Below are 20,664 nucleotides of genomic sequence, written 5' to 3'. Positions count from 1 at the left end.
GTTCCTGCCATAAAGCCAATTTTTATGACCTGCTGATCGTTTCTCGAGACACGCTGAGACGATGATGATGTTCCAAGGCAGGAAGAAGCACATCTCTGATCTCCACCCCTATCTAGAAGGTTTAGAGAGATGGGGCGTAGTGGGTTATGGTAAACACATTGTAATTACAACAACTTATAGGGCTTAGGAAAACAAACTGAGGCTCTAAACACAAACATGGTTGGTTTGAGCGAGATGAGAAATTTATGTGGGTCTACAGCACTGGCTCGTAGCGTAGGGAGAAGCAAGGGCCAGACATGTTGTGACTGGCAGAGTGATAAAGTGTTTGATGTTGGGCTTTACCTCCCTGCCTGCCCTCCCTCTCCCTCTCTCCTTTCCAATTCAGTTCTACTGCCCCCCCATCTCCCTTTTTCTGCAGGCTATTGCAAGCTGTAGTCGCTGCCTTTGATGGCTTCACTAGTTTTTTTTCGTCCCTCACCACATTCATACAAACTAAATTAAAATGTGCTCATAGCAAGAAGTCCAGCTTTCATTTGAGGTGTTTCTGTTTTAGCATAAGGGGAGGGGGAGTATGAGTAAATTCATATGAGCAACATAGAGAGAGTAGTTCTAAGAAGTGTTGCTCGTAAACGTAAATTGTATGCCATCATCCTCCCCCTCATCTCTTCCTTTAGCTCGAACATCTATAGTATCAGAGCGCAAACAGTTAATCCCTTTGAACTTCAAATGAGGTGATTAAATTAATTCACAAAGCAGGTACCAAATCTCGCCAGGCTAAACTTCCCTTTGATAAATAGCGGCATTAATATTGATAATAAGATGTAAGTGTTCTTCGCCCCTCCCTCCAGCCCTTTCTCTTTCTAACTCACCCTCTGTCTATATCTTACTCTATTGATCTCAGATCCCTCTCATTAAGCCTTCATTTACTGCTTTGATCAGTGAGTCCCCTCTAAATACAAACACACAAACCTACACACAACTGTCAATCAGAGACAGCATGAACAGAGGCGAACGAGGGGTAGACTGCGTGTCTTTGGATTAATGAGAGGGCAGCAATGCCCAGACTCAGGTAGAGACTCCAAGACTGGTTACTCGTCTATCTGACATATCAAAGACAACCCCTCCTTTCAAATGCTCCGCTCCGATATCAAAGATGTGCTGTCTATTCCCAGTATAATTGCAACTTGGAACTAGCGGGGGGCGGTTTTAGCTGAAATTGTCCCCCTAAAAGCCCTTCCTGAAAAACACTTTACAAGGCGACAGCACTTTCCGCCCATCGCCAGAATCAAAGTCCATGTCTTCATACCTCCGGAGCTCACATTTCAATCTACCATCTTCCTTTGACTCCGCTGATAATCAGTCATTTGGGTTGAGTCTCTTTTGCTCATCCGGGACGTTATCTTATCATTATCCGCAGCTTTCACTCACCTCCTAAATACAGAGTCGAAACCAGAGCAGTCAAAGTGGGCTGAAAGGCAAGACAATCTCGCCGGATCTTTTGAAGGGCCCTGTCAGTGTTGGCTTTACCTCTTTTGACGCACATTATTTCCAGCTTAAGTAAAAGAGCATAAGGTGATTTCTGATATCAGTTCAAGATATAACAGAACTTGACATTTTAATAAATCTGATCTCGTCATCTCTGGAATATCCAACCCAGGCTTCTCCAACACTGTGAGGCCGCTATCAGACGCTCTCTGACTATCGGACATGAAAGCAGCTGCGAGAGGAGAGAAGTGGTGAGTGGAGGCCAGCGCTGCCCTGCTCCTCTTCCTCTCGGTGATAAGATCGTCTGCCGATAGGCCAGGACTATGACGTAGGTGAGGGTTAGCGGGTTACAGTATTGGCTGTCTTGATACTCCAGGTGCACCACACAGCTGGGACTATCTAGGTCAATTAAAATGAGATGCATGTTTTCCTTTTTGTGTTGCCAGCATCAGTTTTTGTCTGCCTGTCTCTCTCTCTCACACACACACACGTACCCACCCACACGCATACACACACACACACGCAGAGACAGCTTTGCCCATGTCTATATATTACTCCAGTAATTTCAGAGGTTAACGCCAGGTTAAGTGGTTGACCTTCAGGTTGGACCTCTGAGGGGAGGGAGGGATAATATTTCTATTGATGGACGGAGGGTGAGAAGGGTCACACAGGCATACATGAGTGTACAGACACACGCACACACACACACACACACACACAAACTAGCCTCTCTCTGATAAGAACCTGTTTCTCCTCTGCTTCTTCTTTCATCACCAACACACATCAACCATCCTGGCCCTCCTGCCTCTATGCCTCTCTATCACTACCTGAGATACTATCCCACAACGTGCTGCTTTAGGTCTTTATTCCAGCTTTTTGTTTATTAGTTTGAGGCAATGGGACATGGTGATACATGGAGTAATCAGCAGTTGGCATGCTTTAGTAAAGCCCTCATTGATCATCCATGATGGCAAGGTGGCCTCACCTTCGTTACTAATGCCTTCTCTCTGTTATTTTATCTGTGAATCACGACAATAGAGTTGAATTATGTTGAGGTGGAATTTGTTATCTACACCATCCAAAGGCAAAGTCAAATTTTAACCACCCCCAAATCAAATTAAAAGAAAAAATAGTTCGAGCCACGGTTTGACAAGAGCAAGGCGCCTTTCATTAGAATGAGATTGATGTGGAACGACTAGGAGGCTAAGTGCGGAACATTCACTCATATGTACACTCATTTACACACATATACACACGCATAAATACTCACACACACTGATATCATGGAAACATTTGGTCAATGGCAACTGTTGGTATTCTGATGTCTATCAAGGATGTCTGAACATTTCTTTCCTTTTTCAATATCCATCTTCACTTTCGACATAATTATCCCTTTGACAAATGAAGTCGGCAAAAAGCATGATTCCACTCTAATGCTGTTTTGGCTCTAATGGTGCAGCTAATAGAGAAAGGCTGGTTGGCAGTAGGACATACACATCATACCATGGCCTTAACTACAATGTTTGTTTTCTAAAACTCTAAATTATTGGCCCTCCTTTTCCCCCTTTAGAAAAGGTATTTATTTTTCTTTGGTGCTACCTATATCTTTTTTTCCATCCAATGCGTCTGTAACTAATCATTGCATTTGAATTGCAACCAAAAGAAGGCACTTAAGGGCCTTTGCAGAAAGAGGCTTAGATCTATTTTACTGGTGTCAGGACCTCAGCAAGGCCTATTGAAACCGTTACCCCTTGAAAAGTAGCTATTCAAATGGTCCCCAGTGACTAGCTTGTGCAATAGCGGAAACTGAAATCGTATTGAAGGAGAAGACATATTGCCCTCCGAGGGACAACAAATAGGTAGTATACAGGCCTATTTATGAGTGAAAATCAGGCGTGTTTTTAAAATAGTTTAGTTAGTATGTTTTATCAGATTCCCACATCTAACAGCACATATCTCTTATTTTGGAATAAAAAATAACACTGCAATTTGTAGGGCCAAAGCACTGCAGTCAATATATATATATCATATAGCACATATCAACTCTGAATCATCTATGTCTTCCATCTCTGTGAAATCTATATTGAGACGTCGTGTGGCTCAGTTGAAGTCTGTTTTGACTGAGTTTTGACTGTGGTTTGAGAAGCATGACTAAACGGCCACACAATGGCTTGGATTATGATCAATCCAGTTTGTGTTCGGTACGAATATGTGAGCGTGCGTGCATGGGTACGCGCGCGTGCATGCGTACGCGCGAGTGTGTGTGTGTGTTTGTGTTTGTGTTGATAGATATGAGCCCCATAAGAGTTCTGAACTGGGCTGAGTGTGAGATTTGGCAGGCACGGGTGGGGTTGAGTGGTTCGCCACCGCACAGTAATAAGAGTGAGACATGTTGACATGAATATCAGATGTCAGAGGGAGGCCGCTGGGAGCCCTTGTCCATTACCATCTGGGTGATAGTGGGTTGGCAAGGCAGTCAGCCCTCTATAACAATATCCTGGCACTGATGTAATGGCTCAGCAGAAGGGAGGCTGCTTAGCGTAGGGCTGAAATGCAAGGCGAATGTCACCTGTAGAGCATGGTGCTATACGAGGATGCAAACGGGTAGCTTTTGTGTGTGCGTGCGTGTGTGTGTGTGTGCATGTGTGTTTAATAGAAGTGGGTGGTCTTGAGCTGTGAAGACCAAATCTGTGTTTAAAGTGTGCTTCCAGCTCGTGACCTTGAGAGTTACTCTGTTGGACTGAACGGTATTTATTTGGACGTCTTATACACACTCACAAATGACCATTAGGTGCTGTGTTTGATAAACAAACTGATTGGATTGCTTGTGTGTATGTGTGTGGTTTCTCTCCCTCGCTGTCCTCGAGGCCCCCTGAACTGGCCCAATTTACCTCAAGGACGGGGAAAATAGCACACGCGTCCACGCGGCACACACCGCTATACACACCGCTAAGTTGCGCACATGCCGCACACACACGCGCATATACCTTACACACACACACGCACTCGCACGCACACGAACAAACATACTTTCACATCACGCCGCACTTGTTGACCCAATCTCAGTCTCATTCAATTCACTCTTTACTCACTCATCGGAGCTCTGGGTTGGGTAGAGTTTCAGGGTGTGCTTCGGGCCAATAGCAACCACATTGAAGGGAATAGAATATTGTTATTTGCATACTGCCCCAACGGTAACCCTGAAGCAGGAACCCAAGGATGAAGTCATGTAGGGGCTCACTCCAGGATCTTAAGGAGTAAAAGCAAAAGACAAACTTCTCTTATGAGACTTGTGAATTTTTGTGTCCGTGCTTATATTTCATTTTTCTCTTTTATTCTTTTTTTCTCTCCTTTGTACTCTCTCTGTCTCTCAGGCGTATCTCAGGGAATCAGCTGAGGTTTATCTCGGGCCACGCTCTCCAGGGCCTCCACAACCTCAAAGTTCTGTAAGTAACCTCCTCCCTCCCTCCCTCCCTCCCCGTCCTCCTCCGGTGGTTCAGTCCTCCTCCCTGGTGGGTTGTTCCACTCCAGCCTTACGGGGGGATGGAGTTGTGCGCCTGCCTTGAATAAAACACACAGGCCACGCATCATTAACTGCAGTTAAAGTTTATGGGCTGGGGGAGACCTGCCCTGCTCACAGCTCCTTCGTTTCCAAACAGGCCCTGTTTCAGTTGCGAGCATGCGCACACACACACACACACACACACACACAAACACACCCACACATGCACAAACATGCACACACACACACACACGCACAGGTGTAATGCGGGGACCTCCCAGCCACACCACCCACAAAGATTACAACAAGTGACAAAAAAATTACTTAAAAAGCCATTCAAAGCTGTTCTCTTAACACCCCATTTCACACAGTGTGTTCTTAGCCTTATGATCCATGGCTGCCAACTCACAGTATAGCACCGCCATGAAGTGTTAAATTTCAAATAAGTGCAAAGCAATCATAGAAACCATAGTACCTTTTTCTAAATTATGGGTGGGTCCACTAATGAGTTGTGGGCATATTTCTAGTGAGTGCAAGACAAGGGTATTAAATAGGTTTTCATGAGCCTTGGCACAATACTCAATTCCTTTTGGACCCTGGCTGAAAAAGCCTGAGAAGTCCTGCCATAGAATATAAACTTAGGTTGAAAATTGTGGTTTGTAATTTGAGGGAATCTGGGGGATTACCAGGCGTATAAATTAATCTTCTTTCACCTTGTGTTGTGAAATTCTCCAAGATAGAGCGAAGGAACCAGCAATGAATCCTGGGCTATTATGTCATTATTGGGAAAGGACACACACACACACACACACACACACACACACACACACACACACACACACACACACACACACACACTCTATAACACCCTTTATAAACTTTAGACACAGTCTCTGTGACCTCAGAGCAGCTGCGCCGTTGGTTTCCTTCCTCAATATATTAGCTGAAGTCACCTCATGTCAAACTCAAACGGACCACTGACCTTGTGTAGGGTAACCGCAAGGTCCCCGCAGACTCTCATACACACACACACACACACACACAGCGAAGGTTATGAACCCAGAGTGGAGTTCGGTGAAGCTGCCTGTAGGGGATTTCTTTGAAACAGGAACAGATAGAATTCAGTGTATTAATCATGTCATCACCATCCCAGTGGAGAATAACAGTGAAACATTTCCCCCGCCAGTCCTTTCAAACCTGAGCACCACTTTCTCTGTTCTGATGCAATCACTGTAACTTACATAGACAGGGCCGAAAGAGGCTCGTGAAATGCACTATGAAAAAGTCTGTGTCACATTGAGTTATGTAAATGAGAACTGCAAAACAAAATACACTCTTCACAGCTTGAGACATCATTAATGCTTTGAATTGGCAACTTTGTGACCATCACTTATATAAAAAATATATATATAGCTCTCCAATATGACGACGATTGTTTTTCTTTCCTTTCCTTCTCCTGCTGCCTTTCAGTAACAAGACTATGTTAGCTTTTGATTTAATGATTCGAAGTTTAGCAGGCCATGAAGGTTTTTAGCAATACCGTCTCCAAAAAGTCTTGAAAAATAGTGCGGGTGACAAATTGATTTTGTTGTGAATGGTCTGTTACATCGCTACAGAGACATCAAGGCTCTTTCACAATCACAAAAAAATGATGCATAATTCTCATAATAACCTTACTGTAAGCTAAGACGTTTAACTGCCGTGACACATGCTCTCACACTCACAGACACACACAGAGACACACACACACACACACACACACACAGACTGCTCTGACTGTTGTGGCACCATGATGCCATGATAAAGGCATAACGGCACTGCTGTGAGCGACACACTGGAGACTATACGCCTCATGCTCTAATGTCAGACGACTGGCCATGATAAAAACTTCTGAGAAAGAGGGAGAGAAAGAGAGAGAAAGAGAGGGAGGGAGAGAGGAAAGAGAGAGGGGTTATTGTTTGCTCCCCACTTCCTCCTCGCTTTTTGCTCCATTCTTCCGAGAATGACATCAGCAGCCCACCCAAGGAGCTTCTCTCTCCCTCTTTCTCTTTTCCTCTACCCTTCATTCTCTCTGGTTCTCTTCAAGCTCTCACTGGCCCTTTCCCTCCTGTGTCAGATTTCCCCCGCTAAGGAATTATTTGTTCTGCTTGATGTGCCCTCACGCACACCACACACACTCTATCACCTATAAAACTGCTGTAAACATATTAACTTTTTTACCTATATACCTATTGACCGGTGTGTATGTGCCTTCTTTTTTAGGATGCTCCAAAATAACCAGCTAGAGAGACTTCCCGATGATGCTCCATGGGACCTACCCAACCTCCTGTCGCTGTGAGTTTCTCTCTCTGTCACATGCACACGCACACACACACACACACACACACACAGCAACTACTCTACTTTATCCAACAGCGAAGGAAACATCCCCTGGCCACCCACCCACACACAGCTCAGCCTTAACCACAGTGCAGGTATAGAGTACCGCTGACATATTACAGACCATATCCCATCGCCGGCTGCCATAGTTATGCATTCATTGCCGTACTGCCTGATGGTAGGAGTCACAGCCCGACTGTGTCAGCGCAGTTCATGGTAGCATCTGGAAGCCATGAGGGAAACAGCAGACACTGCAGGCCAGGGAGAGCATCTCCAATGAGCTGTGAAACAACCCCATTTTCCATCAGTTCCCCCTCTCTTCCTCCTCCGCTCCTCTCCTCCGTTCTTCTCCCACCACCCACACCGCTATCCCCCTGGCTAATGAGGGTGTTTGGTGGCCTAATTGTCTCATCTGCAGGGTCAGCGTGCATGTGTGTGTGTGTGTGTCAGCGTGCGTGTGTGCGCGCGCGCGCGCGGGTGGGTGTGTGCGTGTAGACCACCTCATCTGTAACTCCTCACCCCTACCCGCCTCTCCCAGCAACGTACCGCACACATACTCCCTGTTTTCCAAATTAATAATTCCCTGTAAATATCCATAAAGCCATTTTCTTCATCACACACACACACACACACACAGCCGGTGTTTTAACAGGAAGAGCGTACACATGTGATTCCTCTACCACCAACAGCGTTTCCCCGTCTGGTAAAAAGCAGGCCTGCTCCTCCTCAATACAGCTATCGAGCTTGCACACACACACACACCCCTCCAAACACATACTGTGGCTCGTTAATCAGGCTCTCCTGAGGCACTGTGTGAGTGTGTGTGTGTGTGCATCGTCATTTGTGTATGAGAGAGCATCTGAATTTTCTGTGCACTCACACTGATGTCTGTATCATCCGTCTGTATGTGTGTGTGGTCTCCTCTCAATCTCTGAGAAGGTCTCAGGTGATGAAATACACACACACACACACACACACACAGAGACAGTGTGTAGAGACGCACCTTGTCATTACCGTAATGATAAGCCAAACGGAGGAGGATTACTGGAAAGGCTTTGGAGAGTGAAGCTTGTCGGCGCCTCTCACTGACATGAAACACACCAGGTGAAAAGGAGAGAGAGCGAGAGAGAGAGAGAGAGAGAGAGAAAGCACCTGAGTCAGCACCTGGGTTTTAAATTGGTATAAATGTTTATATAAATCAGCACTAAATCCCTAACAAGAATCCTTTTGTCAGCACAGAACCTAAATTGAGTTAGAAATTAGTCTCGCCATTTAGACCAGGCTATTAAAAACATATTAGTGCTCCAGTTTAGTTGGGTGCCACCACAAGCAGACAGACATATTTTGGGTCCCAACCCGCAGATTAAAAAATGGTGCCTCGAATTGGATAATCACCACTGTCGCTGAGTTCCACAAGACACATTAAACCGACATAACCCTGGTTTTATAGATTTGACACAATGGCAGTGAAACGTCCTCTTCCGAGTTTCATAACTTGCATAACATTTTGACCATCTGTTGAATTGAACCAGAGGAGTCGGGTCCACAGATCTGCTAGATCATTTCAGAGAAACTTTCTCTTTCTCTCTGTGTTTCTCTTTCTCTCTCTATTTCTCTCTCTCTCGCTCTCTCTCCCTGAATCGGACCTCAGACTTTGATGTGACGGACAGGAAATAGCTGCTGCTTTATTGGCTTCTGTGGAACATTCCTGGTTCCGTCTGGACCTTCTGCGGGCCTGGCAGGTCCACCCAGAGGAGCAATTATTATTCTGCCTTAGAGAACAAACCAGAAAGTTGAAGGGTCTTCCGTAGCTTTCATCCTGCACTCTGGGTCAGGGACAAACAATGTCCACAGGTAGAGCTCACAGGATACACAAGGATGCTGTTTAGCCTAGAATCAAGATGTGCTCTGGAAGTAGGCAAGATTACATTTGTTGAGGTTCTTTGTGTGTGTGTGTGTGCGCAAGCATGCATGGTGTGTATTTACACGCATGCTTGCGGGTGTTTCTCCGTGTGCTCGTGTGTGAGCATCTGTCGATGTATACAGTTGCCTCTCCTGATGGAAAATTTCCCTGGGGAGAAAAGCCCAGGGTTCAGAGTTCAAGTTCAGATTTCACTTTGATGATGCTGTTTGTTTGGTCTCCAAGGGGTGAGGAGGTTGAGGAGGAGCTGAAGGGCAAGAATCAAAGAACCAGAGTGGAAGATTGATACGGGAGGATGTTTGAAAGAGGAACAAGAGTTAAGGAGTGAGATGCAAAGGGGTTTGCGGCGGCTGGGAGTGAATTTAGGAGTGCATCAATGAAGATGTAAGAAACAAAGTGAGTGTGAGAGGGGCTGGAGGGAGGAAAGGAAGATTAATGAATGAGTGTGAAGGGCCAAGGAAAGAAGAATAGCGGGAGGAAGTGGTCCCAGTCTGTCAACCCTGCCCTGAGGGGATCATTCATCACCATGGACAGTGTTGTGTGTGTGCGTGTGTGTGCATTCACGTGTGGTGTGTAGGTGTGTGTGTCAGGGTCCACACTCATTGCCTGTGGGTTGCGGACAACAAGAGAGACAAGGGACAAAGAGTTGTTGGGTTGCACGGTCGAAGGGATGGAAGGGGAAGTGTGTATATGAGTGTGCGAACGTCTGTGTGTGTGTGTGTGTGTGTGTGTGTGTGTGGTGGTAGTGGAGGTGGTGTCATAAATTCATCAGATGAAAGCAGCTGCGTGTTTGTTGACACTAGTAAAGGCATTTATCTGAGTGGTGGAAACATCAGGGTCTGATGGCGACGGAGAGAGTCCGACGGAGAGAGGGAAGGAAGGAAGGAGGAACAGATGAAGAGAGGAGGAGGGAAAAAGAGACACTGAGGGAGGAAGAGTTTTCACAACATAAACACATTTAAGAATGGGAACGGAGAAACGGGGGAGCGGTAAAACTAGACGCAGTCACACAGATCGTTTGTGCGTGCGTATGTCTGCGTCTCGCTTACATTTCATGCAAGTCTGTGCTGGTGTAGCTATACATGGCTTATTTAGCATGGACATAAATCATAATGAAGATCTTCTAAAAAAGCTGCAGCGAAGATGAAAGGAGGAGAATAAAGGATGTGTAATTCTCATAATAACCTTCCAGTAAGCTAAAGCGATTTCACTGCCACGACACACAGCCATGAATGCACGGACACACACACACACACACAAGCAAACATACTGTACTCAGATTTTGTGATTATCTCACTAAGCCCAGTTCCTCTCCCCCACCCCAGGCGTCTTGATGCTAACCTGCTGTCTGAGGTTCCGGCTGGGGCCTTTAGAGGGGTTCGCTCCCTCAGACACCTGTGGTTGGACGACAACTCCCTAACAGAGATCCCGGTGACGGCCCTGGACTCTCTGCCCTCGCTGCAGGCCATGACCCTGGCCCTCAACCAGATCACACACATCCCAGACCACGCGTTCACCAACCTCTCCGCCCTCGTCGTGCTGTGAGTGACGTCTTGAAGTTTGTTGAGTTTTTCTGTCCGAGGGTTGTTTGTTTAAAGCTCTCCTGGATTTGAGTTTCTCAACTTACCAGAGAAATTATTTGTTCCGTTGACTTAGAGCGAGAGCGGTGATGACTGTAGTGTGGAAATGTTTTTGAGAAAGAGTCATTTTTGATTTGTTGAAAAATGTTTGTGGCCTTTTTTCCAGTCATCTCCATAACAACCAGATCCAGAGCATGGGAGAGAGATGCTTTGAGGGTCTACATAGCCTGGAGACACTGTGAGTATCTCTCTCTCTCATGCACACACACACACACACACACACACACACACACACACATATACACAAACTTGCACGCATGCACGCATGTATGTATGCAGAAACAATTTGGACAGTACTTACCATTATATACAAACCAGCCATTCACAGGCATTTACACACACACACACACACACACAGTGAAGTACTTTCATTTCAGAGTTAAATAACTACCTGCTCTGTTTCCCCAAACACTGACGCAGTTATCGTAATGAGAAAGTATCAGCGAGTATCAACAGCCAATCAGTATGCTTGTGTTTAGACCAATCACATTGCCTCAGAATAACCTTATAAGATAAACGACGAACCGGCTGAAATATAATACCTTAAGAAAAGTAATATAACACAAAGACAGCCATCAACTCACTCACTTATATTGTGGGTATGTTTTTTTTTGTATATATGCAAGTGTTTGGGGTAGGCTTGGAAAATCTTAAATTCATGTCTATTTATAGATCATATAGTATACACCTAATGTGCCCGCGCAATAATGAATGTAGCGCTAAATCATGAAGTTATTATGATTAATGTCCCAGTCATTCCAGCAGGTGCTTTAAGGTTGCACAAAACCACAGACATCAAATTAAGGATTGGAATGCGAAGATGAAAAGTTCCCCTTTGATTAGCTTGAAGAAACATCAACAGATTCCTCTGTGTTTTGTAAGAGTAATCGCTGTGCAGGGCTGAGGTCAAACACGGCTCAGCGTGACTGCAGGAGAGCTGTTTGAGCGTACGTGCTGCAGCCTTGATTCCTTGATCCTAACCTCATGCCTACATGGCCACAGCAGACAACTGAGTCAGTCTTTTCAGACGAGGAGAGAGAAAAAGAGAGAGAGAGAGACGGCGAGAGAGCAATGTCTACCGCTGCAAAATTCATGGTGGTCTGGTGAACACGCCGTTTTTGACACATGTAGTTTAACAGCCTGCTGAAGTGTAAAAAAATTATGTGTTCCTTTTTATGAGCGTGTGTGTGGGCACATGCATGTGTGTGCCTATGCGTAAGTGCATGCACTTCTGCTTGTACACTCGCAAGCGTGTGTCCGTGTCCGGCCAGCTTAACACTCTATTTAAAAGCTATTATCCGTGCTGGGAAATGTGAGGGAACGGGGTGTAAGTCTGGGGTTGGGATGATGAAGGGGATGGAGGGAAGTGAGAGAAAGAGAAAAAAAGGGATGGAGCCTTCTGGACCAGAATAGTGTGTGTTAAAGTGTTTGGGCCATCAGTGGCGTGGAGGGAGAGATGATTCAGCAGGATAGGATGACAGGTGTCATTGACGTGGTGATTGTGCTGGTATGAGGGGTTAATCTCACAGTGGCCTCGCATATGAGAAATATGAGAGGCCATCTGCATCACCACAAACACCCCTCCCCTCCCCCATCCCGAAACCCCCAGTGCGTGCATTATAAAATCATTACTATGAGGAGCCGTCTAGGGAGCTGTTAGAAAATACAATGGCATATGCAGACAAGACAGGCTTACACAGACTGACAAACATTTCACAACATTCACTCATGCTTGCGCAAACACAGACGTGCATGCACATATGCGTAGACACATGCCTAAATGTGCACAAGCACATATTCACACGCATGCACAAACACACATACTCCCATGCGCATGCACACAAGCAGACATACATGCACATATACACACAAGATAAAACCCTTTTGCCTGCCACCTGTATAAGAGCTGTGTGAACCATAGCAACGGTTGTTTTGCTGCAGCCTGTTGCTGTGATATCTCAGTGTTTCCTGAGAAACTAATAGGAGACAGACCATAATAATCAGGTCAGAGCAGCAAAGGTCAAGGGTCAAATCAAGACTTCACACGCTACAGCTGTCAGCCTCTCAGAGAGGACAGGAAAAGCCTATGCATACATACACACATACAGCCACACATTCGCACACATAAACACAGAGAACATATATGGATGAATCATAATTTCTATCGCAACTTTCTATCGGAACTGAAATCATTGTTTAAAAACATTATTTATTCATCAGCGTATATCTCACTTTGTCTCTCTCTCTCCCTTTCTCTCTCTCTCAGGGATTTAAACTATAATGATCTGCAGGAGTTCCCTGTGGCCATCAGGACACTGACTAAGCTTCAGGAACTGTGAGTATATACACACAACACACACACACACACACACACACACACACACACGCGCACACACTGACACACACACACCTGCCTGACATGACTATCGTGGTTGCGTTATCCCAAATAATCCCGTTAAGTGATTTTAATGTGGCACTCGGATACAATCTCTCTCACCCTAAACAGGTGCTGGCTACACCCCCACACACCCGCTCGACTGCACGTACACACACACGCACACACATGCACGCAAAATATGATTTCCCTCAGCTTCAGCAGATGTTCTGCAGCGCGTATGTGTGTCACAGATACAGAGTGTATGTGTGCGTGTTTACATCTCATGTATCCTAAAATGTTTTTCAGCTGTGCAACGACAGGTGCGACATGAGGACATATGACTTGACTCTCGCTCTCAAACACACCCTCTCTCTCCTCCACACACACACACACACACACAGACACACACATATACACACACAAAATCAGAAACATATTGATTGTGTGTATGACTTACAGTATGCGTTTATATTTTGCAGGGGCTTCCATAACAACAATATCAAAGCCATCCCTGAGAGGGCCTTCGTGGGAAACCCTCAACTGCAAACCATGTGAGCATAACGCACAGGCACACACACACACACACACACGTGCACATAGAAGATAAACACACAAATGCTATAGTATGTCATCATCAAGTACAGCAACATTCTCTCCCAAAAACAAAACAATCAAAGTACGTTCAACAAATTTTGCTTTCTTTCTCTCAGTCACTTCTATGAGAACCCCATCCAGTTTGTGGGAAAATCCGCTTTCCAGTTCTTACCTAAGTTGCACACACTGTAAGTATGCGGTCAGTACAAACCATTCCAGTGAGTTAGCCCAAACACTGTTTAAATCATTCTCTGTCCCTAGCAGTGAGAGTTGAGTGGACATGTGTAATGGCCTACTGAATGATGTTGTGTTAGCGTATTGCTGTGCTGTGTGCTGATGTGGTAAGAGAGTGTGTGTTGTAAGAGCATGTTGAATGGTGTGACTTATGATGTTTTGTGAGACAGCCAAAACAGCCTGTGTTGATGTTGGAGGAAAGCATGATGGCTGAAATGAGCTGTTAGACAAGGCCTGTGTGTGTGTGTGTGTGTGTGTGTGTGTGAGAGAGAGAGAGAGAGAGAGAGAGAGAGAGAGAGAGAGAGAGAGAGAGAGAGAGAGAGAGAGAGAGAGAGTGTGCTCTCTGACACGTTCCTCTGTCTATCTGCAGTTCCCTCAACGGAGCAACCCAGATTCGAGAGTTTCCCGATCTGAAAGGAACCACCAGCCTGGAAATATTGTGAGTGTCTCCCCTATCCCACACACACAAACACAGGCACACGCGCACACACACACACACACACACACACACACACACACACACACACACACACACACACACACACAGAGCCATTGTGTGCGTATGCGTACTGTTATTTCTCCTAGTGAGGCTTCACCACACTGAACAACACACGAAAGGGAGAAGAGCTGACGCTGAGGTTGAGTCCTGGGATTTCACATTCATGAGAGAGTTGAGAGAGAAGAGGAGAAGAGGGAGAGACAGAAGAGGGAGAGAAAAAGAGTGTGTGTATGAGAGAGAGAGAGACAGAGACAGACAGACAGTCAAAGCCAGGGAGAGAGATAGAGAAAGAGACAGAGACAGGGAAAGAATGGGAGAAACAAAGACGGGATAGGGAGGGGTAGAGAGAGGGATGCTGGGTCAGGCTAGTCATGCCAGCCAGTGACAGGTTTTGCCAGCCTACAGAGCCCCCTGTCTGACCAAGTTAGAGTCACAGGACTGGGTCATCCTTTCGCTTGCCTGCACCTAAACAATGATGAGAGGACTCCCTCTTCTCTCTCTCTCTCTCTAGGACGCTGACCAGGGCTGGTCTCTCAGCTCTCCCTCAGGATCTGTGTGAGCAGCTGCCTCGCCTCAGAGTGCTGTGAGTACACACACACACACACACAGGCAGAAAAACTGATACACAACACCCAACTGTGGAGAGCTATACCCCCAAGCAATCATTTGTACAATTACTGTTCCATGAAATCCAATCACCCCCCCAAAATTATTGTCCTGCTATCGCCTTGCTCACAGAACTGACTGTTCACCCGAAGACTCAAATAATTCTGTCACCCCCATAATTTCCCACGCCATAAATCCACAGCTGGTCATTGTGTTTATGTGTGCTTTGTGTGTGTGTGTGTGTGTTTGTAGGGAGCTATCTTACAACCAGATAGAGGATCTGCCCAGCTTTTACCACTGCTCTGCATTGCAGGAAATGTGAGTACTTACACACACACACACGTCTTTTCCTCCACACTTTACACAGTGTCCTTACGTAGAGTATGTGTATTTTTCTCCACAGAGGGCTACAGCATAACCAAATCAAGAGAATAGAGTCAAGCACCTTCCAGCAGCTCACCTCTTTACGAGCTCTGTAAGTCAACCTTTGTCCTAATTATACATTTTCACCCACACGCGTCACGGTATTTTCTTGGAAATGCATTGCCTGGAACTACATACCACACTTATGACTCAATACTGACATCTAGTGGTGATTGAGGTAGAACATTTTATCTGTAACGTTAGTTCAATTGAATTTAGTTTCATTCAATTCTCTGTCAGTGACCTGAGCTGGAACATCATCGAGTGGATCCACCCAGATGCCTTCGCCTCTCTCCACTCACTGATCAAACTGTGAGTAAACATACAAGTCAAGATCCACACCGGTAAAACTCTCCTCCTTCTCATCTGGTCCTTCATCAGAGTCCCTCTTCTCCCCAAGAAGGCATACCGATGTTTGTGTATCTTTAATTAAAGCTAAGCTTTATGTCAGAGCCTTGGTCTTACACAAACACTCCATGCTCGACTGTGTGTGCCATGGAGAAGCTGTTGTCTTTGGCAGGGTCTACAGAGAACATTTATATGTAATTGCTGTATGAAAACCTCTCTGTGTGGCCAGGAGACTCGTCTCAGGTCATGTCAATACAAACTGCACGACTGTGTGAAGAGCGGATAAACTATGCCTAGCTAAACAAGCAGATACACTAAATCTGACAGGAAATATTATCTGGAGGGAATCTCATAAAGAGCCTTCTTTGAACGCTTTATAATATCTTAGACAAGGTCTTCTTGTTTCCACGGATGACCCTCGGCAATATCTGCAATCAAAACACGTTAGGAAGAATGGCTATTCAATGGGCTATTGTATACACTGACTTGCCCTGACCCGCCTCTTCCCTGTCTCTCTCTCTGTCTCTCTCTCTCTCTCGCTCTCAGTGACCTGACCGAGAATCATCTTAGCTCAGTACCAGTTGGGGGTTTGGGAGGTCTCACCCATCTCAAGCTGAGGGGCAACACAGAACTGTATGAGGCCTTCAGCCCTGATCAGTTCCCTCGTATGAGGTAACACACACATATACACACACACACACATCCAGTGTCCTTCTGTTCTTTCTTCATGTTGCCTCATTACGTTAGACTTTTAGATTGTTTCTCACCAATATGCAGTGGTGGAAAAAGTACTAGAATGTCCAACTCAAGTAAAAGTACTGTTACTTTGCTGATATACTTAATTAGAAGTAAAAGTACTGGTGTAAAAATCTACTGAAGTAAAAGTAAAAAGTAGCTCATTTAAAATGTACTCAAAGTAAACTACTACTGAGTTACTTCTTTAGAAAAGTGAACGTTGTTGCATGTCATATTTCCCATGCAATTATAAAAGGATGAAAGGACAGAGTTCAAACTAGATTATTTTAATTGGAAATTTTGGACGTAACAAAATAAAGTACACTAAGTCAAATTACTCTTCTCACTATGAATGGCTCCACAATTTGTCAATTAACGATGGGCCAGTTTCTATTGCTTTTGGAGAGACACAAAATCTGTACTTTGTAATGGATGTAGCTAAGTACAATACTTGTGGTATTGTACTTAGCTACTTAAAGTAAAATTACTGACTTTAAAAAATACTCAAAAAACTACAAGTACACAAAAAAGCTACTCAATTACAGTAAAGTGAGTAAATGTAATTAGTTACTTCCAACCTTGCCGATATGATAATCAAAACAATAGAAATACAGACTGAAAAGGGATATAGGATAAAGGTGAACAACAACAACAACATAGGCTACATCCTCACCAGCCCAGGTGTGCTGCCTGACTGGCCTATTGTCAGCTCAGCTTATTGGCTGCTGACCCAAGTCTGTATCCTTTGGCTGGCAGGCAAAAACACACCATGTGAATACTCCTCCCTTCCTTCCCTTCCCTTCAATTATCCTTCCTCCCACTTAAATTTTCTATAAATATCCTCATTACACAGATAACAGCCAAGGTTTACATTGGACTCATTACACTGTATCCCTGCGAGCCATTCCTGAATTGAACTCCAACAACGAGGAAGTGTTTGTTAGCAAGTTCTTTCTCGTTAGAGCGATCAGCATCCCTGAAGGCCTGGCAAGGTGCAGAAAGAGTCAGTGGAGTCAAAATGGCTATCGGGTTTCAAATAGGAGATGGCAGGTGATCCTGTAGCAATGTCAGCATGATAGCACATAGTCCAAAACAGAACTCCTGGCAGACTGCCATTTCATAGACATCATGCGGATACACACACTTGTAAGCACGCACACACACACACACACCACACCAGAAAGTTGATCCAGGGTTCAATAAAAGTGACCATTTCAGCTACAGTGATGATTTATTTCATGTACTACAGAAACAGATACTTCAGCCCTTGAGGCATTTCCGATGTAATGCAAGTACAATGCTGAACTTTATCCAAAACTCGGTCGGTAATGCTCAACCTTTGTTCATTGACATGAACGTCACCCAATAGTACTTAAAGGATAACGCTGGTGTTTTATAATGCATTTCTTACCGTCAACAAATCCTATGAAAATAATAAAATCAACAATGCGTTTGCTCTACTCCGATTACTTTCCGACTTCCCACGTACCGTTTTTAGCCTTCAACCCGGAAGTCATTGGCTCCAATTATAAGCTAAAAACCTTTAAATACAGCTCACAAAGACATAGTTTCAATTTTAAAAATCGCTAACTGTTACCACGAAAGATCAGGCTATTAGTCAGTTATTACCATCTCAAATTCAAATGGGAATAAATTCTTCATTACGCCGGGGAGTATTTTCAATTGCAAACGTGTTTACGGTCGGCTTATTAAGTTGTTTGAGGAAAACGTCGGCTGGCCCGGTGCATCACCATGATGAAATATGCTGCCCAGAGCAACGGCATGGCTCTGTGACGTGTTTTTAATGGGTTTTTTTAATACAATGGAGTGGCTACTATGGCTACTGGGACCTGGTTTTATTGGGCATTGGCTACAAGGACGGGACTTGTTGGCAAAATAAAAAGACATCATTGCTGATTTTGTTATTTTCATAGGATTTGTTGACAGTAAGAAATGCATTAAAAAACACCAGCGTTATCCTTTAAGGTTTCCTGAGCATTTCATTTTACGTTTCTGTTGTACTGTCTGCTGTGGCAGTGTTTTTGCAGTTCATGTGTCATCATTACTGTGCTCTTGTCTCTCTCAGGGTGATAGAGATGCCTTATGCCTACCAGTGCTGTGTGTATGGCTCCTGTGACAGCTACAAGTCAGCCAGCCAGTGGGACACAGAGCAGGGCAATGCTGATGAAGACCTACACAAGAGGACAGTAGCCATGTACCCAATCCACGCCGACACACACTGTAAGAAAACACAAACTCAGGATATCTGTGCGTGCATATACACAATACACACACTTACTTACACACACAGGGTAAGGGGGAAAATTATAGTTGGAAATATGAGGCCCATATGCCTGCGCTCAGTGCCAGTACCCCAGGATCCATTCTATTTCTGTCTTGAATTATTGACACGAGGCGGCTTGAAACACGTTGGAGTCCCAATGAAACCACAGCGGCCTGGCAGCTGACACAAGCACACTTACACTTGAGTGTTTACTCTACCATGCATTCCCACTGCAGGCATAATATATAAACACTGGCTGGGTTTACCAAAAGATAACAATAACAAAAGATGAATAGACGATGACATAACACTGATTAGAATTTATTCACCTTTAATTGTTACAAAAACAGTCTTGATGAAGGAAATTTATCTGAGCGGCAATTATCTTCTAGAAAAAGATTTTTCATTTCACTACAAAAGCATGTTAGATCACCTCCCCTCCTATCCGAACCCCCGACTGCCAGTGCCACACATACTCTAACACACTGGTTCACAAATGTTTTTAACTTGTTATCCCTTAAATGAAGCGATGGCTACTCACGCCCCCCATCACAGGCTGCATATGCAGGGTAGTGAACAGCTCACCCAAAAAATTATTTTTCCCTTTTCAGTTCATTTTAATTATCAGAGGAGGCCAAGAGACTTAGAACTATTCAGTATTGCACAAGAAAAAAACAAACATTCAAGAAAAATCACAAAATCAGAGATGATACTAAATTTGTATAGTAGAAATGTTTTTTTCCTATCCCATAAATCATCAAACTCTTGTACAGAAGTTCATATAGGCTAAATAGGCCTTATGCAACAGATTGGCCTGTGGTCTGACCTTTGACCCTGTCAATGTTATATTCCAGATGACCCTGACCTGGAGGAGTTCCAGCTAGAAATAGAGGAATCCAAACTACAGACCAGTGTCCAGTGCACACCCATTCCAGGTAATTCCAGATAACCTACTTTAAATGGTATGGTCATATTGTTATCTAACCGGTAGACAGAATAGTGACTTCATTATCCACAGCCTTTTTATGTATTGCTGATGGGTTGTGTTCTTTGCGGTGCTGCAGGTCCTTTCCGTCCCTGTGACTCCCTGTTGGGCAGCTGGCTGGTTCGTGTGGGCCTGTGGTCCATCTCCCTGGTATCTCTGCTGGGGAACTCCCTCCTGCTCCTCTCGCTCTTCGGCTCAGCTGGCTACCTCTCCCCGCTCCGCTTCACTGTGGCCTGCATGGGTGCCTCCAACCTGCTGACGGGCGTGTGTACGTGCACCCTGGCGCTTGTGGACGCGCTAACACTGGGAGAGTTTGGTCACCACGGCGCCCGCTGGGAGGGGGGTCCTGGTTGTCAGGCAACTGGATGGGTGTGGGTGTTTGCATCCGAGGCGAGCGTGTTGCTGTTGACTCTGGCAGCTGTGCAGTGTGGCGTGAGCGTGACATGTGCCCGCGCCTACGGGAAATCACCATCTCTTGGGAGTGTGCGCACGTGCGCGCTTTTCTGCCTCACCCTTTCCCTCACCCTGGCTTCTCTCCCACTGGTAGGAGTGGGGGAGTACGGGTCCTCTCCGTTCTGCCTGCCCTCTCCCCTGCCACCTCCATCCTCTCGGCCGCCCTCCTCCCTCGGCTTCCCCTTGGCTCTCATTATGA

The 20,664-nt window shown here is 45.2% G+C and overlaps 1 protein-coding gene across 1 annotated transcript in view; it reads left to right on the top strand.

Moving 5' to 3' along the window:
• The window catches only part of LOC139656865 (leucine-rich repeat-containing G-protein coupled receptor 6), a gene marked incomplete at its 3' end in the record, with an annotated part of 36,908 nt that extends 16,247 nt beyond the window's left edge, over nt 1–20,661 (top strand). Inside the window, exons 3-18 of the mRNA XM_071534498.1 lie at nt 4,860–4,931; nt 7,250–7,321; nt 10,613–10,828; nt 11,034–11,105; nt 13,194–13,262; nt 13,784–13,855; nt 14,015–14,086; nt 14,503–14,571; nt 15,143–15,214; nt 15,490–15,555; nt 15,641–15,712; nt 15,901–15,972; nt 16,555–16,680; nt 18,830–18,984; nt 19,882–19,962; nt 20,092–20,661. Of these exons, the coding sequence (XP_071390599.1) occupies nt 4,860–4,931; nt 7,250–7,321; nt 10,613–10,828; nt 11,034–11,105; nt 13,194–13,262; nt 13,784–13,855; nt 14,015–14,086; nt 14,503–14,571; nt 15,143–15,214; nt 15,490–15,555; nt 15,641–15,712; nt 15,901–15,972; nt 16,555–16,680; nt 18,830–18,984; nt 19,882–19,962; nt 20,092–20,661 (1,928 nt within the window). The remainder of the gene's footprint in view (nt 1–4,859; nt 4,932–7,249; nt 7,322–10,612; nt 10,829–11,033; nt 11,106–13,193; nt 13,263–13,783; nt 13,856–14,014; nt 14,087–14,502; nt 14,572–15,142; nt 15,215–15,489; nt 15,556–15,640; nt 15,713–15,900; nt 15,973–16,554; nt 16,681–18,829; nt 18,985–19,881; nt 19,963–20,091) is intronic.
• Nucleotides 20,662–20,664: the final 3 nt, after the last annotated feature.

The sequence above is a fragment of the Centroberyx affinis genome, unplaced genomic scaffold, assembly GCF_046629955.1.
Source record: "Centroberyx affinis isolate AG114_WGS23_722 - 3 ecotype Tasmania unplaced genomic scaffold, CSIRO-AGI_Caff_v1 ptg002563l_1, whole genome shotgun sequence".
In the NCBI taxonomy this organism is placed as follows: domain Eukaryota; kingdom Metazoa; phylum Chordata; class Actinopteri; order Beryciformes; family Berycidae; genus Centroberyx; species Centroberyx affinis.
The sequence above is the reverse complement of the archived record's forward strand: the minus strand, read 5'-3'. Positions and strand labels throughout refer to the sequence as shown.